The following is a 22,368-nucleotide window of genomic DNA, read 5'->3' on the forward strand; positions in this document are numbered from 1 at the left end:
CATGTTTCAGACCCAATTAAGGCTCCTTTCTCTTGATTTCTTGGGGCTAAGTCCATAACACAAGAGAAGGGGGTTTCACCTCCACTCCTACCTAGGCCTTAGCCATTCCCCCTCTCAGTCATCCCTTTTCTAATCCAAGAGGAAGGTCTCAGTGAATTGTGACAGGAGCTCTACCCATCCTCAGCTTTGGCCTAAGAATGCTCCCAAGAGATTGGGCATGGAGGCAGAGAAATGGGAATTGCACCTAAGGAACCAAGAAACTGAGGAGGTAGATGAGGTGAGGGGCTATATCTCCTAGGTTTCCCAGGACCTGTTTTGTAATTCAGCTATTCTGCCACTGTTATCTCCCTACCCCAAGAGGCTCCATCCAAGACAAATTGCTCCTGGCCTCATAAAAGAGCAATAATTCTCTCTCTCTCTCTCTCTCTCTCTCTCTCTCTCTCTCTCTCTCTCTCTCTCTTCTCTTCTCTTTCTATCTCTGTCTCTGTCTCTGTCTCTCCCTCCCCATTTCTGAACGCCAACCTCACCTCTGTCCCAGGTTAGGAGGCCCTTTTGATTCTGGGGAACAAAAGGGGAAACAATAACACCCTTGACTTTCAGTGGAGTAGAGTGGTTTGGGACAAAGCTGTGGCCTCAGCACACAGCCCTCTAGGGTCTCCGGAGAAGGGAGATCATGCTTATAGATTCCCACCACTACCACGAAAGAAGGGGTGACTCATCCGGGCAGCATGTAATGGGATGGAGGGATGAAGGTACAGCAAGGTCTTTGGCTCGGTGGGGGTGCAGGACGAAGGAGAGGCTAGAGCCTAGTGTTCCTCTCAGCCTAGATACAGGATATTTTCCGATAACAAGCACCCCATACTTCACGAAAAGATTATCCTGGCCAGTTGGGGTCTGGACTGTCGGAAGATCAATCACCTCCCTGTCCCAAATATCAGAGAGGCAGGAGACTGATTCTTGGGAAGTGGCCCCAGCATAATGTGGAAAGAAGAGAAGCACTCTGACAACACTTAAGGGGAAAGAGGTGCTGGGACTTGTCCAACTAACCTATCTTTCTCCACTCCACCCCCTACTCCCTGCCTCAACGCAGATAGGCTTCTTCAAGACAACCTGGGTCCAGAGCCTGTCCACACCAGTAGGGCTGGGGATTTAGGGTACGTACGGTATTTGGAAAGAGGACAGAGGGGAAAAGCCAACTACCTCGAACTGAATTCCAGACCAGCCCCTAGAGTATCACGCACCCCAAATCCCACCTGGGTAGGCAAGATGAGCGGGGGCGGAAGGGGGTGGGGCTGCCAAGGACACAAAAACACTTCTTGGAGAAGAAAGCCACCACTTCCTTCTCCCCCCAAGCCCATCTCCAACCTTGTCCCTCCACATCTCCATCTCCATTCTACAGAGAAAAAAAAAAAACAGCTTGTGTATTCCCTTCACAACGGACCCGCTGGCGCTGGCGAGCAAGCGCTGAAATCAGCCAGGGTAACAGCCTTCAGTGTCCCGTACAACCTATCAAGGAATCTCAGCACTCTCAAAAAGTCACCTTTCACTATGCCTTGGATCCATAATCTGGCCCATAAATACCCGCCTAGTCACCTACTCTATCCTGTCGAAATACCCCAGTAAATCTCACAACCCTCCTATAACTTTGTGGGCGCAAAGTCTCCAGTGCGCACCAAGGCGGTGGGGTGGCGATCAAGCGCTCCTCCTGGCCTCTTTTCCCCTTCCCCCTCACCCCTCACCGCCCTCTTCCGTCACCGCCCTGTCCCGCAGCCCCAGGCTCTGGCCTCCCGAGTGCCCACAGCCGTCCAGGTCCCAACCCCGCTTACTTTTCGTGACGGACGTTCTCCAGGATGGCCCCGAGAGGCGGCGCAGGAGGGTGCGCTGAAGGGGGTCCGGGCTGTGCAGTGGCCCCGAGGCGGCAGGAGGCCAGGTGCCGCTGGTGCTCGTCCTGCAGGCAGGCGTTTTCCCGGTACAGCCGCGCCACTTGCTGCTCCAGCTCCTCGATCCGCCGCCTCTGCCGCTCCAGCAGCTCCTGCTGCGCCTCGATGATTCGGTTCAGCTCCTTCAGATACTCCGCCGCCTTGCTAGGGTTCTCCACGGGGCTCTCCATGGCTTCGCCGCCGCCGCCCCACCCCTCCGGCACCCACTGCCCGGGGGCCAGTGGGCTGGCGGGAAGCTTGGGACTGGTAGGCTGGCGAGCTGCTAGGGGCAAGGAGGTTCTTCACCTCCTGCCCTCGGGGAGAGAGGCCACGCGTCAAGGAGCTAGAGGGAACTTGGGGAGGAGGGGTGGAGAGGAAAGGGGAGAGAAGAGTCCGGCCGGGGCTGAAGCCGCCCCTCCCCAGCGGAGCCCTCCGGTCGCCCTGGCTGTCCCTCAAGCTAGGGCGCGCAGGGGCCGGGGCGGCGGCAGGGGCGGCGGCGAAGGCGCCAGGGCGCTGGGGCTCCGGCTCCGGCTCCGGGCCGCCATTGCTCGACGCTGAGCTTGGGTCCCTAGGTCCAGGGAGGAGGCAACTACTGCTGCTGCCTCCGCGGCGGCTGTGGAGAGGGAGGAGTCCGGCCGCGCGGCTCGCTCCCCGCCCGCCCGCCTGCCTTCCCGCGGCTCCGCTCTTCAGCGCGCTCTCTCCCTCGCCCCTCTCTCCCCTCTCACTGGCTTCCTTCCTTCCTTCCTCTCTCAGGAGACTGGGACTTAGCGCCTAACCTGCAGATGCCCCCATGAAGGCAAACACCGCTGCCTCTGCTGCTGCTGCCGCCGCCGCCGCTGCTGCTGCTGCTGCTACTCCCGCCGCCGCCGCCGCCGCAGGCAGCCCCGGGCGCGGCGTGAGCCTGTCAGCGGGAGTGGGATATAGGGGGCAGCGGAGAGCGAGGCGGAGGCTGAGAGAGCACCAGCCCGGACCGTCGTGTGCACCCACCGCGGCCGACAGCGCCCCGGCCCCTCCACCGCCGGCGGCGGCTCTTCCACCTTGCGCGGAGTGGAGTTTTGCAAAGTGCCGGTTTCTCTCTCTGCGGGTGTGAGAGCGAGAGGTAGAGAGCGAATGTGTTAGTGTGAGAGCGAGAGAGCGAGTGTGTGGATGTGCGCGCGCGAGTGTGTGTGTGTGTGTGAGTGTGGGGATGTGTGCTTGTGTGTGTGTGCGCGCGTGTGGGTGCGTGCACCGTCCCTCCCCCGCTCGCCGCTGCCTAGGCTAGCTAGAGACCGGGGCAAGAGCCTAGGGCCCCAGCGCAGGGACAGTTCCGGCAGCAGCGCCTCCAGCCCCAGCGCCACGCACCCTCCCCCGGCCTGGGACTGAGACTTGGTCAGGACCCCTTCTAGAAAGCGTCATAGCAGCCCTACGGGGGCAAAAAAAAAAACAGAGAGGGAGGAAATGGGGCTGGAAGCTGGGGTCCTAGTTCTCTCTCCCTCTCCCTGGGGCGGCCAGTAATCAGGCCAAGGTTGGAGTCTAGGGAGGGCTGAGCCCTCAGCCGGGTAGGCTGGCCAACTCAGACTGGACAGGAGGAGGAGCGGGGTGGGGCAGCGCCCCGGGATCAAGCCGTTCTCCTCCATTGAGATTCGCGGTTGTCTTTCAGCTTTCGGACAGCGCCTGGGGCCTGCGCCCGGGGAAGGACTAAAGGAAGGAAGGCATGCTTCGGGACCAGGGAGAGAGGACACGGAGAGGAAGCCTAGCTGTGTGTCAGGCAAGATTAACACCCCAACCCTGGTAGTCTACTATCATGGCATTCTTCTTAGCAACCCTTCTGCCCACCTCAAAGGAGACTCAAGGAGGTAAAGAGACAGCAGCCTGGACCTGCCTTAACTGAAGGCCCTTTTTTCAGCCAGCCAGCTGGAAACAGGAGGTGAGAAGGCACTAGGCAGGGTCCGGAATAATAGTCTACATTTGTAGAGTATTTTTCACTAGTATTTTCTTTCCAGTAACTGTGAAGTGGGTAGAGAAGCTGTTTTTATCCCCATTTTACAGATTAAAAACCTGAGGCTTAACAGATAGTAAGTGGCAGAAATGTAATTCAAATACAGGTTTCCAACTCCATGTTCAGTGACATTTCTGGATTACAACAGGTTGCCCATCAAGATCTGAACTAGCAGCAAATGTGGAGTGTTGAGCACTCCTGAGTTTTCTACACTCTGCCCTCATCCCTTCATAAAATCCTTGCTGTAGGAAACCAGTAATCACCCCTCACTAGGGCCCCATTTCCATATGACCCAGAGTATCCTCTCTCCAGGACTCAACTGAATCCCCTGGAGATAATTCCAGACATAGCAGAGAATAAATCCCTGTCTGAGACTTGTGGCATTTCCTGCTCCTCAACTGTCTTCTGTCCTCCCACCCCGAGATTCATAAATCAGATATTTAGCCCCCTGGGTTTGAGGGCAAACACAGAAAGTAAGACACTTGCTTCCTCTTCCTCCCAGCAGGAGATTTGGGAGGAGAGGGCTAGAAGGAAGGCAGGAGATCTGCCCTTTCCAAACCCTTCCTCCCAGGTACCACGTAATCTCTTGAGCAGAGAAGAAACCAGCAGGGAATGAATCACGAACCCTCTATGACAATTAGAATTAAGCATAAGGTGGCTTTTATAGCCAGTGGGTGTTTGAATGTCTTCAAGTTTTATGACCCATTTCCCAACTCATTCCCCCTCCCCCTAACTCAGACCATTCAGTCCCTCCACCCCTTTGGGCAATGGGAAAGGTGAGGGAAGTGGTAATGAAGAAGGAATCGGAATGGAAGACTCACCATCTGCCTCCTGCCTGACTGATTTTCCTTGACCTCCATTATAGTCATTCTAGTGTGTTCCAATTACTTCCAAACCCCCAGGGTTGTAGGTAAGAAGTAAAATGGACCGAGCAGTGAAACAAAAAAAGTCACCCTTCCTTTTACCGAGCCCCTCACACTCACCTTCACCCTTTACATCCATATATGGTTCATCTGTTTAAGAAGGAAAGAGCTTCCTTGGGAACTAGGAAAAGACAAACATGGATGGGAAGTGGCTTTGGAGCTCTCAATAACCATCACTGTTCATAACAGCTGGATGCCACCTACTAGCCTTAGCAAGGAAGAACAATGAATTGGAGATCCTGTTTACATTTCTACTTTGATTTGTTAACATGAGTCAGACCCTATGCTTTGATTACAGGTGTCATTAGAGTATTGACTGAGCCTAGGGTCCCTGCTGGGAATCAATACCAACCAGTTTTGATTAATGACTCATTGCCAACCAGGAAGAAAGTGTCTCTGTATGGCATAGTGCCCCATCCTTGGTTCTGTCCTGTTCGGTGCTTTTATTAATAATTTGGAGGAACATACGGAAAGCTTGCTTGTCAAATTTGTGTGCATATATATATATACATATATATATGAAATTCATTCAAATGTTTTTAAAAAGGAATTTTAATGTGCCAATTGATAGAGTCAAAACAAAATTATTTTGGATGGCCACTAGGAACTAGAACAGAGAACAGGGTAAAATCCACCATTTAGATTAAAAAAAAATCGATTGCACAGTTGCAGGATAGGGAGAAATTAACTTGTTCCTAGTTCATATGAAAACTCCTGGAGGCTTTCCCCGCAATCTTAGTATCAGTCAACAGTAACATACTTTTTTTTTTTGAAGGTTAATGAAATTTTACTTTAAAAGATCTGTTGTTGTTTTTTAAAGTGAAGTATTCTTTCCATGTTTGGAAATGGCATCTTTTCCATGTCTTAGTAAATGGATTTATTAGTAGTTGTAGAAAAAAAATCTTCATCTAAAGGCCAATTTTCTGGTAGTAGACCTCTTCAGTTTTAACATAGTATAGAAAGGAAGCACCAGATTTGCTATGAGAAGACTTGGTTTCAAAGTGGACCACCATCTTTCCTATTACTATTTACATGGCTCTTTAAGGTTCACAAAACAATTTATAAATATTATCTCATGTGATTCTCATAATAACCCTGGGAGATAGGTGCTATTCTTATCCCTATTTTACAGATACTGACATTGACGTTAACAGAGGTTAAAAGACTTGCCCAGGGTCGCACAGCTAATAAGTATGGCTAGTTTTGAACTCAGGTCTTCCTGATTTCAGGCCCAGCATTCTTCCCCCCCCCCCCCCCCCCCGGGCTACCTAGCCACCTGGTTTTGTTGCCTTTAACAAGTTACCTTTCCAGGTAGCTATTTCTTGCAAGAGCTTGAATTCTGCTATAGTATTCTGGAACCCAGAAACACCTTGATTGCATGAAAGTAGAACAGAACTGGAAGAATATTAGTATCAGGCTGTTGTAATGTTCAGCTGAAGAGAGATGATATTCCTACTGTGCTCATCAGGTCACATTTACAATAATGCATTCAGTTTGAGGTACCACATTTAAAAGAGGCATTAATAAACCAGAGAATGTTTAGAGGAGGGTGACCAAGAGTCAGAAGAGTCTAGAAAACATGTCATATGGTTGGGGAATCATGGAGAAAATTAAGGGCACCCACAAGAGTGGTTTCTAAATATCAGAGGCTTTTCCTATGGAAGGAGTAAATATTCTCTGTTGCTTTAAGAGACAGAACTAGGAATAATGGGTAAAAAAAAGGGAGGCAGAGTCTCATTTGAAGGGAGAAAAGAAATGAATTATCTCCCAAAGTAGTGAGTACTCTAACACTAGAAAGTAGTCAAGGTGAGACTGTAATAATGATAATATTAATAGTGAGCATTTATATAGGATGTGCTATATTCTATATAGATACTTTTATTATATTCTAAATACATATGTGAAGGTCTGGAACTGTTATTTTCATCAGAATGGGGACATTCCTATTGTCGAAATATTCTCCTATCATCCAATACTCTCCAGCTCGGTTATAACTTAGAGTTTCAGAGTATTGCTTCAGACACCAAGGGGTTATGTCAGCCAGTCATTCATCAAACATTTACTAAGCACTTTCAATATTCTAGGCCTGTGCTAAGCACAAGTAACCCACTCATGGCCAGATGGCTGGAATGAGTCTTCTTAACTCAGGTCACCTTCTAGCCACTTTTACACAGAAGTTCTCACTAATTATTTTAGTATAGAGTGCATTAGACAATTAACATAGCATATAATTAATTGTATTTTATTGTTATAGCTTTTATCATTATTACCATTTACTTAAAGATAAAAATGTCTAAAACAAAAGATTGTTCTTTATAATAGAGGAGAAGACCAAATCCTATTTAGTGAGCTTTCTCTCTTCTGTAGACATTAGCTAGTGTTTGATCATTAGCCATGACTCGGAGATGGACCACACATTCTTGGGGCCAGCAGCTCTGACCATTCCAGTCCAATGCAACCTTCCCAGACAGTTTATGAGTGTTCTCTTGGCCTTTTAGAGGTCATCAAGTCCAACCTACACCCACTGAAATGAAAATGGCTTGCCCAGGGTTGTAAGAGAACAAATTTGCCAAGACAAGACATGAACCCAAGTCCCTGGATAATCTAGCACTCTTTCCACTGAATTCTATTGTCCTCAAGTCCCCTGATAAACTCAACAAATCTCTGATTGTCTGAGCTAATAAGGGAGATCAGAGATCAGATTCAAGGCTTAAAGGGAATTTCACATACAAAAGGACAAAAGAAAACTGGCCAGATGACTAAACTCAGAGGCCCTGGTCTCATTTGTGGGCAGTGTTTGGTCCCTAGCCAAGACTCCTCCAGATGGGCCCCAGCTCCTTATGGCCAGGAGCTCTGGTCAGTCTGACAAATATCCTGAATACACACATATATAAGTATACACATGCACCCATGTGTGTATAGATGGTTTATATATACATGTGTACACACACATGTTGTGTGTATGTTGTGCATGTGTGGGTACAATTAAAGAGAAGATAAATTCTGATTATGAGGACCCTAACAGGCTTATTAAGCCTTGCATAATGATGGCAGACCTCGAAGATCTGAAGCCACAGCAACTTAAAAAAAAAAAAACACCAACCAGCAGAGCAGAGACTTAGAGGGAATAAATTGTTTATGGTTTTTAAAGAAGGAATTCAGTCGCCTGCAACTCCCCACCACCTGCTCCAGCCCTGTTTCAGACACAGGTGGAAACCTGTCCATAAGCAGCCCCAGCTGTATTGCACTGGGTACAATCAGAACTGAAAGAAGTCTCTCAAGCAGTCGACATGGGAAGACCCAGTGGAAGATGGTTCATTTGCCAGGATAACACCAATAAGTGTGGCTGTTCAGACCACATTACACATTTCCTGAACAGGAGGCATCCAGTTAATGTTTATTGAGAGAATGAGCAAACCCAAAACAAATAACAAAACAGCAAAACCAGTTCCTGGAATGTGAGAGCTAAATGGTCAGTGGCCACGTGACCAGACTCTCCCCAGCACCTCTCCTAAAAGTGCACAGCACACAGAATCTTCAATCTCCCTTTGTTCAAACTTAAAAAAAAATGTTTGTTTTGTCAATGGCCTAGAATGGCTGAGTGACTTGCTCAAGGTCTTAAAGAAGCAGAATAATGGATTGTAGAAGCAAGCACAGACCTTTTGTAGTCAGAAGGTCCTGGTTGGGAGGCCCAGCTTAATACTGCTTACTAGTTAGGTGGTTTGAGGTGAATTTCTTCACCTCAATAGGCTCTTGGTAAGATCTGTATATAATTGAGCAAAATAAGTCCTCATAATGACTTTGATTTCTTCTTCATTAGTGGTAAATCCACCCTTTTCATTTTTTAAAATTATTTTTTAATTTTTTAAGCCCTTAACTTCTATGTATTGGTTCCTAGGTGGAAGAGTGATAAGGGTGGGCAATGGGGGTCAAGTGACTTGCCCAGGATCACACAGCTGGGAAGTGTCTGAGGCCGGATTTGAACCTAGGACCTCCTGTCTGTAGGCCTGGCTCTCAATCCACTGAGCTACCCAGCTGCCCTTTTCATTTTTGATTCTAGTGATTTGTTTTTTTTTTCTTTTTAAATCATATTAGTCAATGGTTTATATATTTTGTTGGGTTTTCATTTTTGATTCTAGTGATTTGTTTTTTTTTCTTTTTAAATCATATTAGTCAATGGTTTATATATTTTGTTGGGTTTTTTTTTTCATAAAACCATTTCTTAGTTTTATTTATGAATTCAGTGGTTTCCTATGTTCAATTTTGTGCATCTCACTTCTAATTTTTAGAATTTCCAATTTGGTATTTAATTGGGAATTTTTAATTTATCCATCCATTGGGGAATGGTTTAACAAGTTGTGGCATATGTGATGGATATTGTATCATAAGAAATCATGAGAAAGTTAATTTTAACAAAAAAAGGCAAATACCTACATGAAGTTAAGAAGAATTAAGTCAGCAGAACCAAGAAAATATTATATACAGCAACAGAAATGATAAATAGAAACAAGTAAGACCTAGTTTTATATATATATACATATATATACACACACACACACACACACACATATATATATATGTATGTATCTTAAAAAACACAACACCTTATTGTCTGACTTAGAAGAGATACTAAGTTATCAGTTCCAAGACAGAAGAGAGATAAGGGCTAGGCAATTGGGGTTCAGTGACTTGCCCAGGGTCACTATTAATATGAAAAATGATAAAGGCTTGTATAAATATATATATTAGTATTTTAATTAAAGCCATGTTGATAGATAAAATCATTAGACCACGCGCTTGTAAGCATTCAAAACTGCCGCCTCCATACTGCCTCCTAGCCAAGCCCTACTCGCCAAAGAAGAGAGAGAGCTGGCAAAAAAGAGAGAGCACTCCCTCCTAACCCACGAGATTTAAGCGCTCCCCTGCGTCAAGACGTCGGAAACGGAAACCCGTTGGACCATGTTGGATCACGGGAAATGTAGTTTTATACATTTCCCAGATTCACTTGTTACATCACCTAGTTAGAAAGTGTCTGATATCAGATTTGAACTCAGGACCTCTTATCTCCAGACCTGGTTCTCCAAGCTACCTAGCTGCTTTTTGTCAAATGATGCCTTCTCAGGGAGGAAAAGTATGGGAAGGGGAAGGATGGAGGTAGATACCTGGGAACTTTAATATAACAGACCAGCAAATTAGTTAATTTTTAAAAATAAAATAAATTATAATAAAAAAGAAAAGAGATTTGCTAAAGTAATTCGACCAAAGGATCTTCCCTGATTTCTGCCTCCCTGGCCCCAAACCCTCACATCTTCTTATTTATTAATAATAAATTGGCGTTAGAAAGGGTAATACCTAAAATGATCACAAAATAACTGGGCAACAACATCTCACAATAATCTGGATACAACTCAGATTCCATGAAGCAAGTTAGTCCTACTTAAGGCATTCTATTAAGATCTAAAATAAACCCAGATGAGATACAAAGGGCCCTTGTAGCCACTGAAAATAATAATAGTAGCTTAGGTTTTATGTAGTGGTTTATAGTTTTTTAAACCAATTTTCTCCCAATAACCATGTGAAATAGTTAGTATTTGGCTATTAGCATATATCATTCTGTGTGCTGGATTACAAAGAGATTCATATAGTGAAAAAGATTAGTATTAAACCCTCTCCCAATGCAGGAGGCAACAAATGGGTGTATGTAGGGTCAGGCATTATGGCTTGGCTTTGGAGTCCAGCAGAGCAGATCTAGGTTTAAATCCCCCCCTCTGACATTTACCAGCCATATGTCAATGGGAAACTCACTTAATCTTCCCAATCTTCCTCACTATCTCCATAAAATGGAGGCATGAAGTGAAGACTAGCTTAGGAATCAGGAAGTCCTCTCCATAAATTAGCTGTGTGATTCCTAGATAGGCAAGTCATTTAATCCTTCAGTGTCCCAGGAAACTCTAATATCCCAAGTTACTGATGAGTAGCTTGTCTGCATCTGTGGAGGGAGTTTCCACACTGGGAACTCTCACACTGATGGAATCATAAGTCTAGACTAAAATAATAATACTGTGTATTACTATCAATAATAATAATAGGGATAGAACCTTCATAATTTCATAGGGTCGAATGAGATAATGTGCAGAAAGTGATTTACAAACTTTAAAGTGCCATTAAATGTCAATTACTGTTCTTAAAATGGGTCTATAATGATATGTCTGCTACCAACCTTACAATTGCTCTGAAGAAAGTACTTTGTAAATCATAAAGTAATTGATAGCTAATATGATTACTTTGTCTAATTCCCTTTGTCACAAGCTAAGTGGTTTCTGTTCATCTAACAAGGAATGACTGAGTATCAGTGTCTACCAATGTGAATAACTAGGGTCCTCTCTTCTGCCTTTAACTAGTTACTTCCTAGAGAAGACTCATTAAAAATGAGGAATTTTTGTATCTGAGGCAAGAGAGGGAAGGGTTCGAAGGCTGGTGCTAGTGAGGAATTCACCTGAGATCTAGCTGCAAAGGGAAGGATATGTGCATGTCCTGGGATACCTGGGATATCTGTCTCAATGACTAGTTGTTGCCTTGGGTAGAGAGTTGGGCAAGGCAGGAAAGATTCAGTAAGGCTTACTAGGTGCCTGGCACTGTGCTAAGAGCTGGCATTACAAGTACAAAGAAAGACAGCCCTGGTCCTCAAGGAGTTTACATTCCAATGTAGGAAGGAGAAAGTATCCTTGTGGGGCCATGGTGGTTAGAATGAAAGAAGTGAACAAAGCCTCTTCTTGGTTCTGTTCCCCAAAAGGAAGCTCTCCTAAAGGAACTCACCAATGAGAGAAGGGAGACATTTGGTGGAGGGATGTCCCAGGGTGAGAAGACGCCAGGCACTCAGAGAAGTTAGAGGGTGAGAATGCAGCTGAGTGATGGTAACAAAATTTAAGAGAGTTAGAAGTACAATGAGAAAGAGAATGAATGAAAAAAAGTCTTCTGAGACTCAGAAGCACAGGTGGGGTGGGGAGCAGTGGATAAGGGAGGAGCTCATTTGGGGTGAAGCTTCTGTAGATCAGGGGAAGAAGCATGCTTAGGGATAGTACTATCACCATCCTCAAAAATTTGGTGCCCTAAGTCAAAGCTTTGTTTACCCAGCCCTGGTTATAGTTCTGCTTCCCGTGGCTCTCACTTTCATCTGTGCTTTTAAAAAAATCATATATGGGGCCAACTAGGTGGCTCAGTGGATTGAGAGCCAGGCCTAAATATGGGAGGTCCTGGGTTCAAATGTGGCCTCAAACACTTCCATAGCAAATCATTTAACCCTCATTGTCTAGCCCTTACTGCTCTTCTGCTTTGGAACCAATATATAGTATTGATTCTTAGATGGAAAGTAAAGATTTTTTTCTTAATAATACATAAGCTCTAGTTTTTGGATTGAAAACAAAGTTCATTTTTCATATAACAGAAAAAATTTAATTTCCTTTACATGGCTAGACTTTGTACAACAACTTGAGGAACTCTTAGCTGACATTTTAATAAAGTTGTTTTAAAATGTTCTTTTCATTATTTCATCTTCTAAAAAAACAACAACAGACAAACACCCTGAACATACCTGCTGAAATAGAGCACAGAATTTGGAGGTTGAATAAGATCTTAGAAGTCATGTAGACCAACCCCTACATTTTTTACAGAAACTATAGTAAAAAAAAAGGGAAATTAATTGTTCAAGGGCACAAATAGAATACATGCATGGGGGCAGCTCCATTGATTGAGAGACAGGCCTAGAGACTGAAAGTCCTGGGTTCAATCTAGTCTCAGACATTTTGTAGCTATGTGACCCTGAGCAAGTCACTTGACCCCCATTGCCTACCCTTACCACTCTTCTGCCTTGGAACCAATACACAGTTTTAATCCTAAGACAGAAGGTAAGGGTTAAAAAAAAAGAATATATGCATGCTCCTATGGGAATTTTCTTAGAACCCTAAACTGCCTCCCTGATGTCTATAGGAAGACTATAGTCCTGGTTAATCACAAACTGGGTTACTCCAGTCAGTGGTAAATGACCATCTCTTATTTTATGCTCACTTTTCTGTCTTTCCATTGGGACTAGCTCTAGGCCCCTTACTTATCCCCATGACCCTAATTTGTAACCCAAGGATGCAGATGCATTTTTTTATTCAAAGATGTTTTATTTTCCCAGTTACATGTAATAACAATTTTCAGCATATTGTTTTCTGGAATTATAAGATATAACTTGTCTCCCTCCATCCCTTCCCTACCCCCTTTTGGAGATGTTAGCAGTTTGATCTGGGTTATACTTATAAAATACACTTCCATGTTGGTCATTGTTGTAAAAGAATACACATATAAAACCAAAACCTCAAAATAAAAATATAAATAAGTGAATGTGAAAAGGGGTATGTTTTGATGATGCAGATGTATTCTTTTTCTTTTTAAACCCTTACCTTCTGTCTTAGAATCAATACTGTGTATTGGCTCCAAGGCAGAAGAGTGGTAAGGGTAGGCAATGGGGGTCAAGTGACTTGCCCAGGGTCACACAGCTGGGAAGTGTCTGAGGCCAGATTTGAACGTAGGACCCCCCCCCCCATCTCTAGGCCTGGCCCTCAATCCACTGAGCTACCCAGCTGCCTCCCCCGTAGATGCATCCTTTACTGTGGCCTCCTGCCTGTAGGAGACTTTCTGGGAGTGCCATTCCCCTTTCTTGAGCTAGAGTTATCCATATACCCATGATTAAGTTTTGAAGAAAATACCAAAGGAATTTGATTCGTCCAGGCTTTTCTAGAGCCCTTCTTTTCTCTGAATGAGGAGTGGGGACCAAGATGCTGCAGAGGATAAAGGATGCAATGCTATTTCAATTCATCTTCAGGCATTTATTAAATGTCTCCTGTGAGTCATGGTCTGGGCTGCTTAAAAGAAATATGACCCTGCCTTCAACGTACTTACATTCTGCTGGGGGGGAAGGGGGGCAACAATCAGTGGCTGAAAAGTTTATATATATATGTGTGTGTCTGTGTCTGTGTCTGTGTATATACATAAACACACATACACATATACATATATATGCATATGTATGTATGTATACATATATGTATTTATTTATTAAAGTTTATTTATATATATGTATATATACATATACACAAACACAAATGTGTGATGACTATATAAGATATACAACTAGAATGTATTCTTTACCATAGTCTTCTGCCTATAGGATATATTCTGGACATGTGACATCACTTTCTTGAGCTAGCTAGATAGATAGCTAGATCTAGATAGAGATAGATAGTAGAGATATATACATATTTATTGATTTCTGTTTCTATGCTATATCTGTTCATCAGTCTATCTCGTTTGAGGGTGGTGAGAGCACTAATTACTAGGAGGGGACGGGGCATCAAAAAGGGTCTTGTTTCATATTTAAACTGAATCCTGAAAGGAATTAGGACTTCCCAGAGGCATGAGTAAGAAGGGAGAACATCTCAGGTAAGGGGGCACTGGTAGCGGCGGCTATGCAAAGGTCTGGAGGGAGGGAGAAGACTGTCGTGTACAGGTAAGAGCAAGCAGGACATTTTGCTGCAACTGGCAAGTGAGAATTTAACAGAACCACTCCACAAAGAGAGCAAACAATTAGTATCTTCTCTTGGAACAATCAGCCTTTCACCTGGAGGTGTGAAGGCTTAACATTCCCACCTCCTGGGAGAGCCAATTCCCCCCTCTCTTCAGGAGCCAGCTCATTCACTACTACAAGCAGAATAACATTTTCCATCCCGCTGTTAATCAAGTCTTGAATTAGGGCTTTGGCAGGGAGACTCCTGGGGACATTCATCTGAGGCTGCTGGTGCAAATTCCCTGGGCAGAGCTAAGCCCCTCACAAGGTTATGTGTCATTGCAGGTAGAGAGAACTGAGTCAAAGAACCATGTCCCGAGGCGGGAGGATGGATATCAAAGAGAAGCAGCAAACACATCACATGCACTCACCGACTCCCAAGCAGCATCAGAGGAGAGAAAAGTTCACTGGGATTTAAAGGAATTGTTTAGTTTCTCTCTGCCTTCTCATTTTCCCTCTGAAGCAATGATGAAAATATCATATCAGACTTTACAAACACTCTCCCCCCCTCTTTTTTTTTTTGTTGTTGTAATTTCTGTGTGTGCCTGTGACGTGCTTATTCCCTGCCAAGCTTACACTATATTAGGAAACTGTTCTGTAAAGCATGTGACCCACCTTTCTGCACAACACACAAACCCAGGGGCTAGCGATGCTTTGTACGAGCAGATCATCTTTTTGGTACGGTTGTGATTTTTAACAGAGCCTTGTAACAATACTTGAAAAGAACAGCTCCTCCCCGACAAAGAGGGCAGCACGGTTGATAGGGCTGACTTTTAAAATAACCTTGCAAGCAGGGACACAACTGAGTAACATACTGGTTCACAGGGTCTTCAGAGTGGGAGCTGAAATTATCTAGCCCAAACCCATCTTACAAATGAGGGAACTGAGGCATAGCAGTTGAGAGTTTTGTTTAACATCACACAAGGGATAGAGACCTCGTAAAAAGCTTGCCTCTGACACACACTGGCTGATACCCCAGGCAAATAAGTCACTTACCCTCCAAGACAACTCTCTGAACACTCAATGTTGCAGAAATGTGCCAACCTGCATCGGCCAAAGGAACTTCCTCATGTTAGATCTTGATATCAATCAAATCACAGGTTCGGTCTTTAGCCTATCCCACCCCATCCCATCCTATTCTATCCCAGAGGTAGTAAGTAGCAGATCTTGGATCCAAATTCTGTTCGTTTCATTCGAAATTGCATAAATATTCTTGTTTGATTCTACTCTACGCAGTAGCAGAAAAGAAGGAACGTTCTTTTCTTGCCCAGTATCTCTTGTTGCTCATCTCAGAGGAGGGGCTAGAGGCTTATTGAAAAGTAGCAACAGACCACATTTGTATCATATTTTATAGGTTACAAAACGTTTTCTTCACAGCTGTGCTATTAGATTTATAGGACAGATTTTGCTGCCTTCATTTTATAGATAAGGAAACTAAGATGAAATAACTTGCTTGCAGTCACACAGAGCCTTCTGGTTGCAATTACAATTATGGTACTCTGCATAACATAAATGTTGCCTCTCTTATATCACCTTTCCTGTTTTGTCAGAAACTGGCTGGGTGGCCATGAGCAGATCATTCACTTTTCTGCATCTCTACTTTCTCATCTGTAAACTAAAAGAATTGGAAGGATTTAAAAAAATAAGAACTACTATTGAACTAGGAAATAGTTTGGCAGAAATTAGATTTAGATCAATATCTTACACCACACACAACATAAGCTCAAAATGAATGTTCAGCCTGAAAATATGAAGTCAAACTATAAAGAAAGAGGATTGAACTACACAGTTCTTAAGGTACCGTCTGGTCTTACCTCCTGTAATTTATTTAAAATGCTCATTTTCAAAAAGGATTTCATGCAAACATGATAATGAACATCCTCTTCCTTTTCCAAGACTGGGGTAAGCCAGTCAGAAGTATAAATTACACTTTAAGTATTACAAATGTTTCTGTCTCACCTAAGGCATCAATTCACTTGCTAGACCTAAAGAGCCAAGGGCCACCCCAATATGTTCAGTCAAGAGTGGGAAGAGCACATGAAGTCTTCCCAGTTTCTGGACAATCCCAAATTCGATCTTTTCTCTGGGCCAGTCACTGACATTACTAAGATGTAGGCTGTTTTTATAGTCAACTACACTTTCTGTTCCCCATCCCCCACACACATAGCGACCAATGGACTCATACTGCCCCAAGATGCACCCCGACACACACACTTCATCTTACTGGTCTAGGCAGAAGCCTGGACCCTAAAACTTTCCCTCTCTCTTCTTCTTAACTGGAACTTAGCTGCATGGTGTCAGAATACCACCCTTCAAGAAAACTGAGAAGCCAAACCACTCTGAAGTATATTTTAGCAACTAGTCCCTGTTTAATAATGCTTTGTCTCCCAGAGAAAACTTTCATTCATCAATTCATGTGAAAGGGAAATGTATTTTAGAGTGGCAGGTCAACTCTGCATTCTTCAAATCATACAATCAGCCATGCTGATCATATCTGTAGGAACTCCCTATTAGGAGCCCCACTCCTCCTGGTGCTTTGTTTGAACTTGAGCACCATGCTTTCTGATTTTGAACCATCAACTTATATTAACAGTGATAGTGAAGAAGTATCAAGGTAAAAACCCAGAGCCAAAAAAGTGGAGTTAAGAAAGGCAACATCAGTCCCATCTTTAACTCCCAATCACTGAATCTAGCCTGGAAAATGTCAGGCAAGTCCCAGATGGAAAATCTCATTCCTTCTCCCCCACCTCCTCAGATTGCTAGAGCAACAGTGCCTTTACTAGGGGCTTTTCATAGTGTAACTGCTAACAGGAATTCATTGTTTCCCAAAATTTATTAATAACCTGGCAAACTATCTCTACAGGAAAAGTCAGAACCATCTCCCCCACACTTTATTTGAGAGGAAGGGAGGGAGGGAGAGAGAGTGAGAGAGAGTGAAAGAGAGACAGAGACAGCGAGAGAGAGAGAGAGAGAGAGAGAGAGAGAGAGAGAGACAGAGAGAGAGAGAGAGAGACAGAGAGAGAGAGAGAGAGACAGAGCCAGAGCCAGAGAGACAGAGAGACAGAGAGAGAGACAGAGAGACAGAGAGAGACAGAGACAGAGACAGAGGATAATGAATGGATAAGAAGTCAAAAGCCAAGCCTGGACCCTCAGTCCACAATACAACCTAAATACATGTTCATCCTCCTGAAACAAATGTTGTTCACAGAGTTAAATTTCAGAACCAAATCCAGCCTTTCGCTGTGCTTTGTCAACACAGATCTTTACCCTTTACAGAGCCTGAGCCCTAATTGCTATAACAACACCAATAATGATAATGGCTGATATTTATATAGTGCTTTAAGTTTTGCAAAATGTTTTTCTTAGGTTAAATTCCCCTGCCTAATGCTTAGAGATGCTGACTTCCTATGCCAAGAACTATCAAAGGAATTTAAAAGACTTTAAAGGGAAGAAAATCCTTGCTCACCATAAACTTTCTTCCTTCCTTTCCTTCCAGGATATTCTCACTTCTACCACACGCATTGTTTTCCTCAGTTCTCTTTGGCTCCTTCTCAAGGAAGCACCGAAGCCACTGGTTATGCCCAAGCCAGAAGGGGGACTGCCCTCCCAAATCATCGTGCAGGGCTTTAGTTAGCACTTAACACAAAGTTAGTATATCTTCTAGTTTTTATTTCTGGTGCCTGTGGAAGGGGAGGGAGGGTTCCTCATCTCCAATAGGCTCTTTTTACTGACAGACTGTCTAGGCTCTCAGAGCTACTGGTTAGATTAATGCCTGTCCCTGCTTTTGTTCTCCAGTCCAGCAGGAGAGAAGATTCACGTGGCAATGGCAGCGCTGGTGCCAGCTGGGTTGCTCGGGGTATTTTTCTGGTTATTTCACAGTTGCTTTGTCATCACCTACTTTCTACAGTTCAGCAAGGGCTGCCAGCATTACCTCCCTCCCCCTAGCTTTTCTGACCTCTCTACAGGAGAAGATTATGAAGATGGCATGGGAGGGAAGACACAACCTTATTAGAAAGTTTCTGGTTTGCCAGTGGCCAGGGCACCTTCCTTTCAGGGTCTAAGAACTGGGATGGTATGAGACACAGTGTGGTATATTAGGCATAGCAATAGTGTCAAACTCTAGTAGAAACAGATCTCTCTGGGGCAAATTGACTTAGAAAAGCAAAAAGTAACATTATCAATGTTATATTGTATTTTTATTTCTTTTGTTAAATATTTCCTAATTACATTTTAATCGAGTTGAAGGGGAATTGTTCAGGCTGATGAATTTGACATCTCTAGAACAGAATGGTCGAATTAGAGTCCGGAATACTTGAGTTTGAATCTTCAGACACTTACTAGCTTTATAACCCTAGATCAGTCACTTAAACTCTCTCAACTTCAATTCCCTCAAATATATATATAAATATAAATATATATGTATATATGTAATATACATATATGTTTGTATATATATAACATGTACATATATATAATATGACCCTAGATCAGTCATTTAAACTCTCTCAACCTCAATTCCCTCAAATATATAAATATAAATATATATATATATATATATATAAATATATATATAAAAATATATATATATATATAAAATTCACTGGAATCATTATCCCAACTCCACCTTGCACTAGCAAATCAGGTTACTAAAGTATATTATATGTACTATGTCCCCCTCAGGGCTCGAGCAATACCCCTGAAGGTTTGGAGTAAGGAAAGGGCCTTTTTTTAGCGCTATATTGAGTATGAGTTCCCCACAATATGCTTGGCCACCACCACTGGTTATCGATTAATATCATTTAATCAACCAGACTCAATTATCTTTCAGAAAAGGGTTTTCATGAAGATAGTTTAGTTAGAACAATTTCTATAAAATATTTCTCAAAAAATCTGAAATACACTTTCCCAATAGTTCATTCAGAATCCAGGGGAAAGAGGGTCCAAGCTTGGAGAGCACATGTCATGAACAGGGCAACTCAAAACCCTGAGAAGTTCTATTGTTGGTGTACTTTTCTGCTGGGCTTTTTGTAGAGCTGTGACTGTGTGTCTAGTTTGTCCTTGGCTCCTGATATAGCCACTGTCTGTAGCTGTTCCAGGAACTCTCCTAGAACACTGATGGGAAGATGGGAAGTCCTCCAGACCTGCAAAGTTCACAAGGTCTTTCTCAGGCTAAGTTGGGGGTGGGGGGGGGGAGCCCAAAGCAGCCAGAGCTGAAATGCTCTACTCCCAGTCAGTGGTCTCTTCTCAGAAACATCTCTCTCCTCAACACCAACAGATGCTCACTCAATCCCAAATCTCTCAACTTCTATACTAACTCATCTCCCTCACTTTATAGAGACCCATACAGTGTGTTACCAAGTTTCCTCAGTCTGAACACTTTTCTTTTTCCTTTTTCTTAATTTGAAACTTTTATTTAGTTAATTAATTTAGGATATTTTTCCATGATTACATGATTCATGTTCTTTCCCTCCCCTCTTCTCATCCTCCTCCCATAGGCAACAAGCAATTCCACTGGGTTTTACATGTGTCATTGATCAAGACCTATTTCCATATTATTAATATTTGCATTAGGGTGATCATTTAGAGTCATATCTCCATCAACCCATGTGATTAAGCAGTTGTTTTTCTTCTGTGTTTCTGCTCCCACAGTTCTTTCTCTGGATGTGGATAGCGTTCTTTCTCATAAGTCCCTCAGAATTGTCCTAGATCATTGATTGCTGCTAGTAGAGAAGTCCATTACGTTTGATTGTGCCATAGAGTATCTGTCTCTGTGTATAATGTTCTCCTGGTTCTGCTCCTTTCACTCTGCATCAGTTCCTGGAGATTGTTCCACTTCACATGAATTTCTCCAGTTCATTATTACTTTCAGCACAATAGTATTCCATCATCAACAGATACCACAATTTGTTGAACACTTTTCCTATGAAACTCCACTTCCCATTCATCTAATAGCCCATGAGAGACATCTAGACCAATCACAAACTTTTCCCACTTAGTTGGAATTCTTTTGATTAGTTTGATTCAATTGAGACACTTGGTTAAGATACCATGGCATAACATTTTATCATTCACTTTAAATGGAATTGGAATACTTGCTTGATTTACTCAACCAATGCCACCCTTACATGTAAAAATGAAGGGGTTAGTCTTGATGGCAATGCCCTCCAAGGTTCCTTTCAACTCTAAATCTATGATCCTAGGGATGTGGTAGAAATTAAATACATATTTCTAAAGCATCTTTTGTGTACAAAGCACATTGGTAGGCAGCAAGGGGAATATCCAGAAAAAAATGTAGTCATGTCATTCCCTGCCATCTAGAGTCAGGGAGCTTACAGGGAGTGTTGTGGATGAATCACAGATGATAAAGAGATAAAAGATATTGGGAAGCAAAACTTAGGGAAGAGAACTTTGATATCATCTGGTTCAATCCCTTTATTTTATAGAATAAGAAGTTCCTGCCCAGAGAGGTGACATGATTTTATCCAAAGTCACACTGTAGTAAGGGTCAGAGCTAAAATTTGAATCCAGGTCACCTGGCCCCAAATCAATTGTACTGCACAGTAAATTATCTTTGCTATCCTTGGTAAATGCTTTGTAGAGTTGAAAAAAGGACTTTCTGAGATCTGAAGGAAAAAAAAGTAATTTAGAGTCAAACTGGACTAGGAATCAGGGACCCAGGGTTAGAATCTTACTATGTCATTTCTTCTTTCTAGGGTTTAGTTTCCTTGTCTGTAAAATGAGGGTGCCAGACCAGATGATTGGCATTTTGTTCCCAAGTGGTTTTTAGTATGAAAGGCACTGAGCAATAGGAGGAAAGCAGAACCAAAATACAGCAGAGGGGTCCAGAAATGGATATTGAAGGACACCAGAGGCTAATCCCACCAGCTGGTGTTAATTGATAACCCCTGGTGTAGGACAATCACACTGGTGGGGACTCATGACACTATATATAATCCCATCATTTTGTCAAGGACCCACACCATTCCATCTCTAATATTTTAGGATTCTATGATTCCAGTCTACATTCATTAAATCAGGGGACGCCCTTGGGAAACACCTCCTTGCTACAGAGCAGTAGCCCCATTAGAATATTTAGGGATAATACCCTCTTTGGGGACAACTGGGATTCAATTGCACTTCTCCCCACCAATCTACTTAGATTTTCACATGTCACTATTTCTGAGCCCCCATTAATAAACAACTCTCTCATGAAGCCCTGCTTTTCTAGGACTATCTTTGGTCCATGCTCATTTTTGTAACTATAGTAGTTGATAAAATCTTTATTCACAGGTAGTAGGGGTGGGTGGAAGAACACACAGGTATGTTCATGAAGTCAGGCCCTTGGTTCATTTTTCCTTGCCTTCTGCCTCCTCCAGACCTTATGCAAAAACCCAGATCTGCAAAGAACATTCCTGCCTACCTCCAAAGAGTTCATTTTCTCTTCACCTCTGTCCCAAGTTCTAAGACCATGATGACAAACCTCTGGCACATGTGCCAAAGATGGCATGCAGAGACCTCTCTGTGGGCACGTGTTGCCCACTAGAGTTAGTTACTAAAAAGGCAGAGGGACTCTGTGGAGCTGCTCCCTTCCCCCTTTCCACTGTACTTCCCAGCCCCTCTGCCCAGTAGCCTGATTGAAGCACTTACTCCCTCTCCTGAGCAGAGCACCCAGACCACTCTCTTCCCTTTATCCCTTCCCTGTCTGGGATAAGGTGGCAAGCTGGGGTTGGGGGGAGCACAGTCTCTAAAAGGTTCTAAAAGGTTCACCATCACTTCTCTAAAACATGAAAGCAAATGATAACTCTAGTCCAACTATCAATAATATGGAATTAGGTCTTAATCAATGATACATGTAAAATTGTGGAATTGTGTGCTGGCTTCAGTGGAGTGGGGAGGGTTTGGGGGAGAGGGAAAGAACATGAAACATGTAACTATGGGAAA

At 43.5% G+C, this 22,368-nt stretch overlaps 1 protein-coding gene and 1 long non-coding RNA gene across 2 annotated transcripts in view; one reads left to right on the top strand and one right to left on the bottom strand.

The window, feature by feature from the left end:
* The window catches only part of LOC123242431 (IQ motif and SEC7 domain-containing protein 3-like), a 483,094-nt gene extending 480,695 nt beyond the window's left edge, over positions 1–2,399 (bottom strand). Inside the window, exon 1 of the mRNA XM_044670216.1 lies at positions 1,827–2,399. Coding sequence (XP_044526151.1) covers positions 1,827–2,110 — 284 coding nt within the window. The 5' untranslated portion in view covers positions 2,111–2,399. The remainder of the gene's footprint in view (positions 1–1,826) is intronic.
* Positions 2,400–2,882: 483 nt separating this feature from the next.
* On the top strand, positions 2,883–14,834 carry LOC123242501. Its single transcript, XR_006505821.1, has 3 exons — positions 2,883–3,018; positions 3,559–3,825; positions 14,713–14,834. It is a non-coding gene; the product is annotated as an uncharacterized LOC123242501 (long non-coding RNA).
* Positions 14,835–22,368: the final 7,534 nt, after the last annotated feature.

Source organism: Gracilinanus agilis, chromosome 1, assembly GCF_016433145.1.
Source record: "Gracilinanus agilis isolate LMUSP501 chromosome 1, AgileGrace, whole genome shotgun sequence".
Taxonomy (NCBI): domain Eukaryota; kingdom Metazoa; phylum Chordata; class Mammalia; order Didelphimorphia; family Didelphidae; genus Gracilinanus; species Gracilinanus agilis.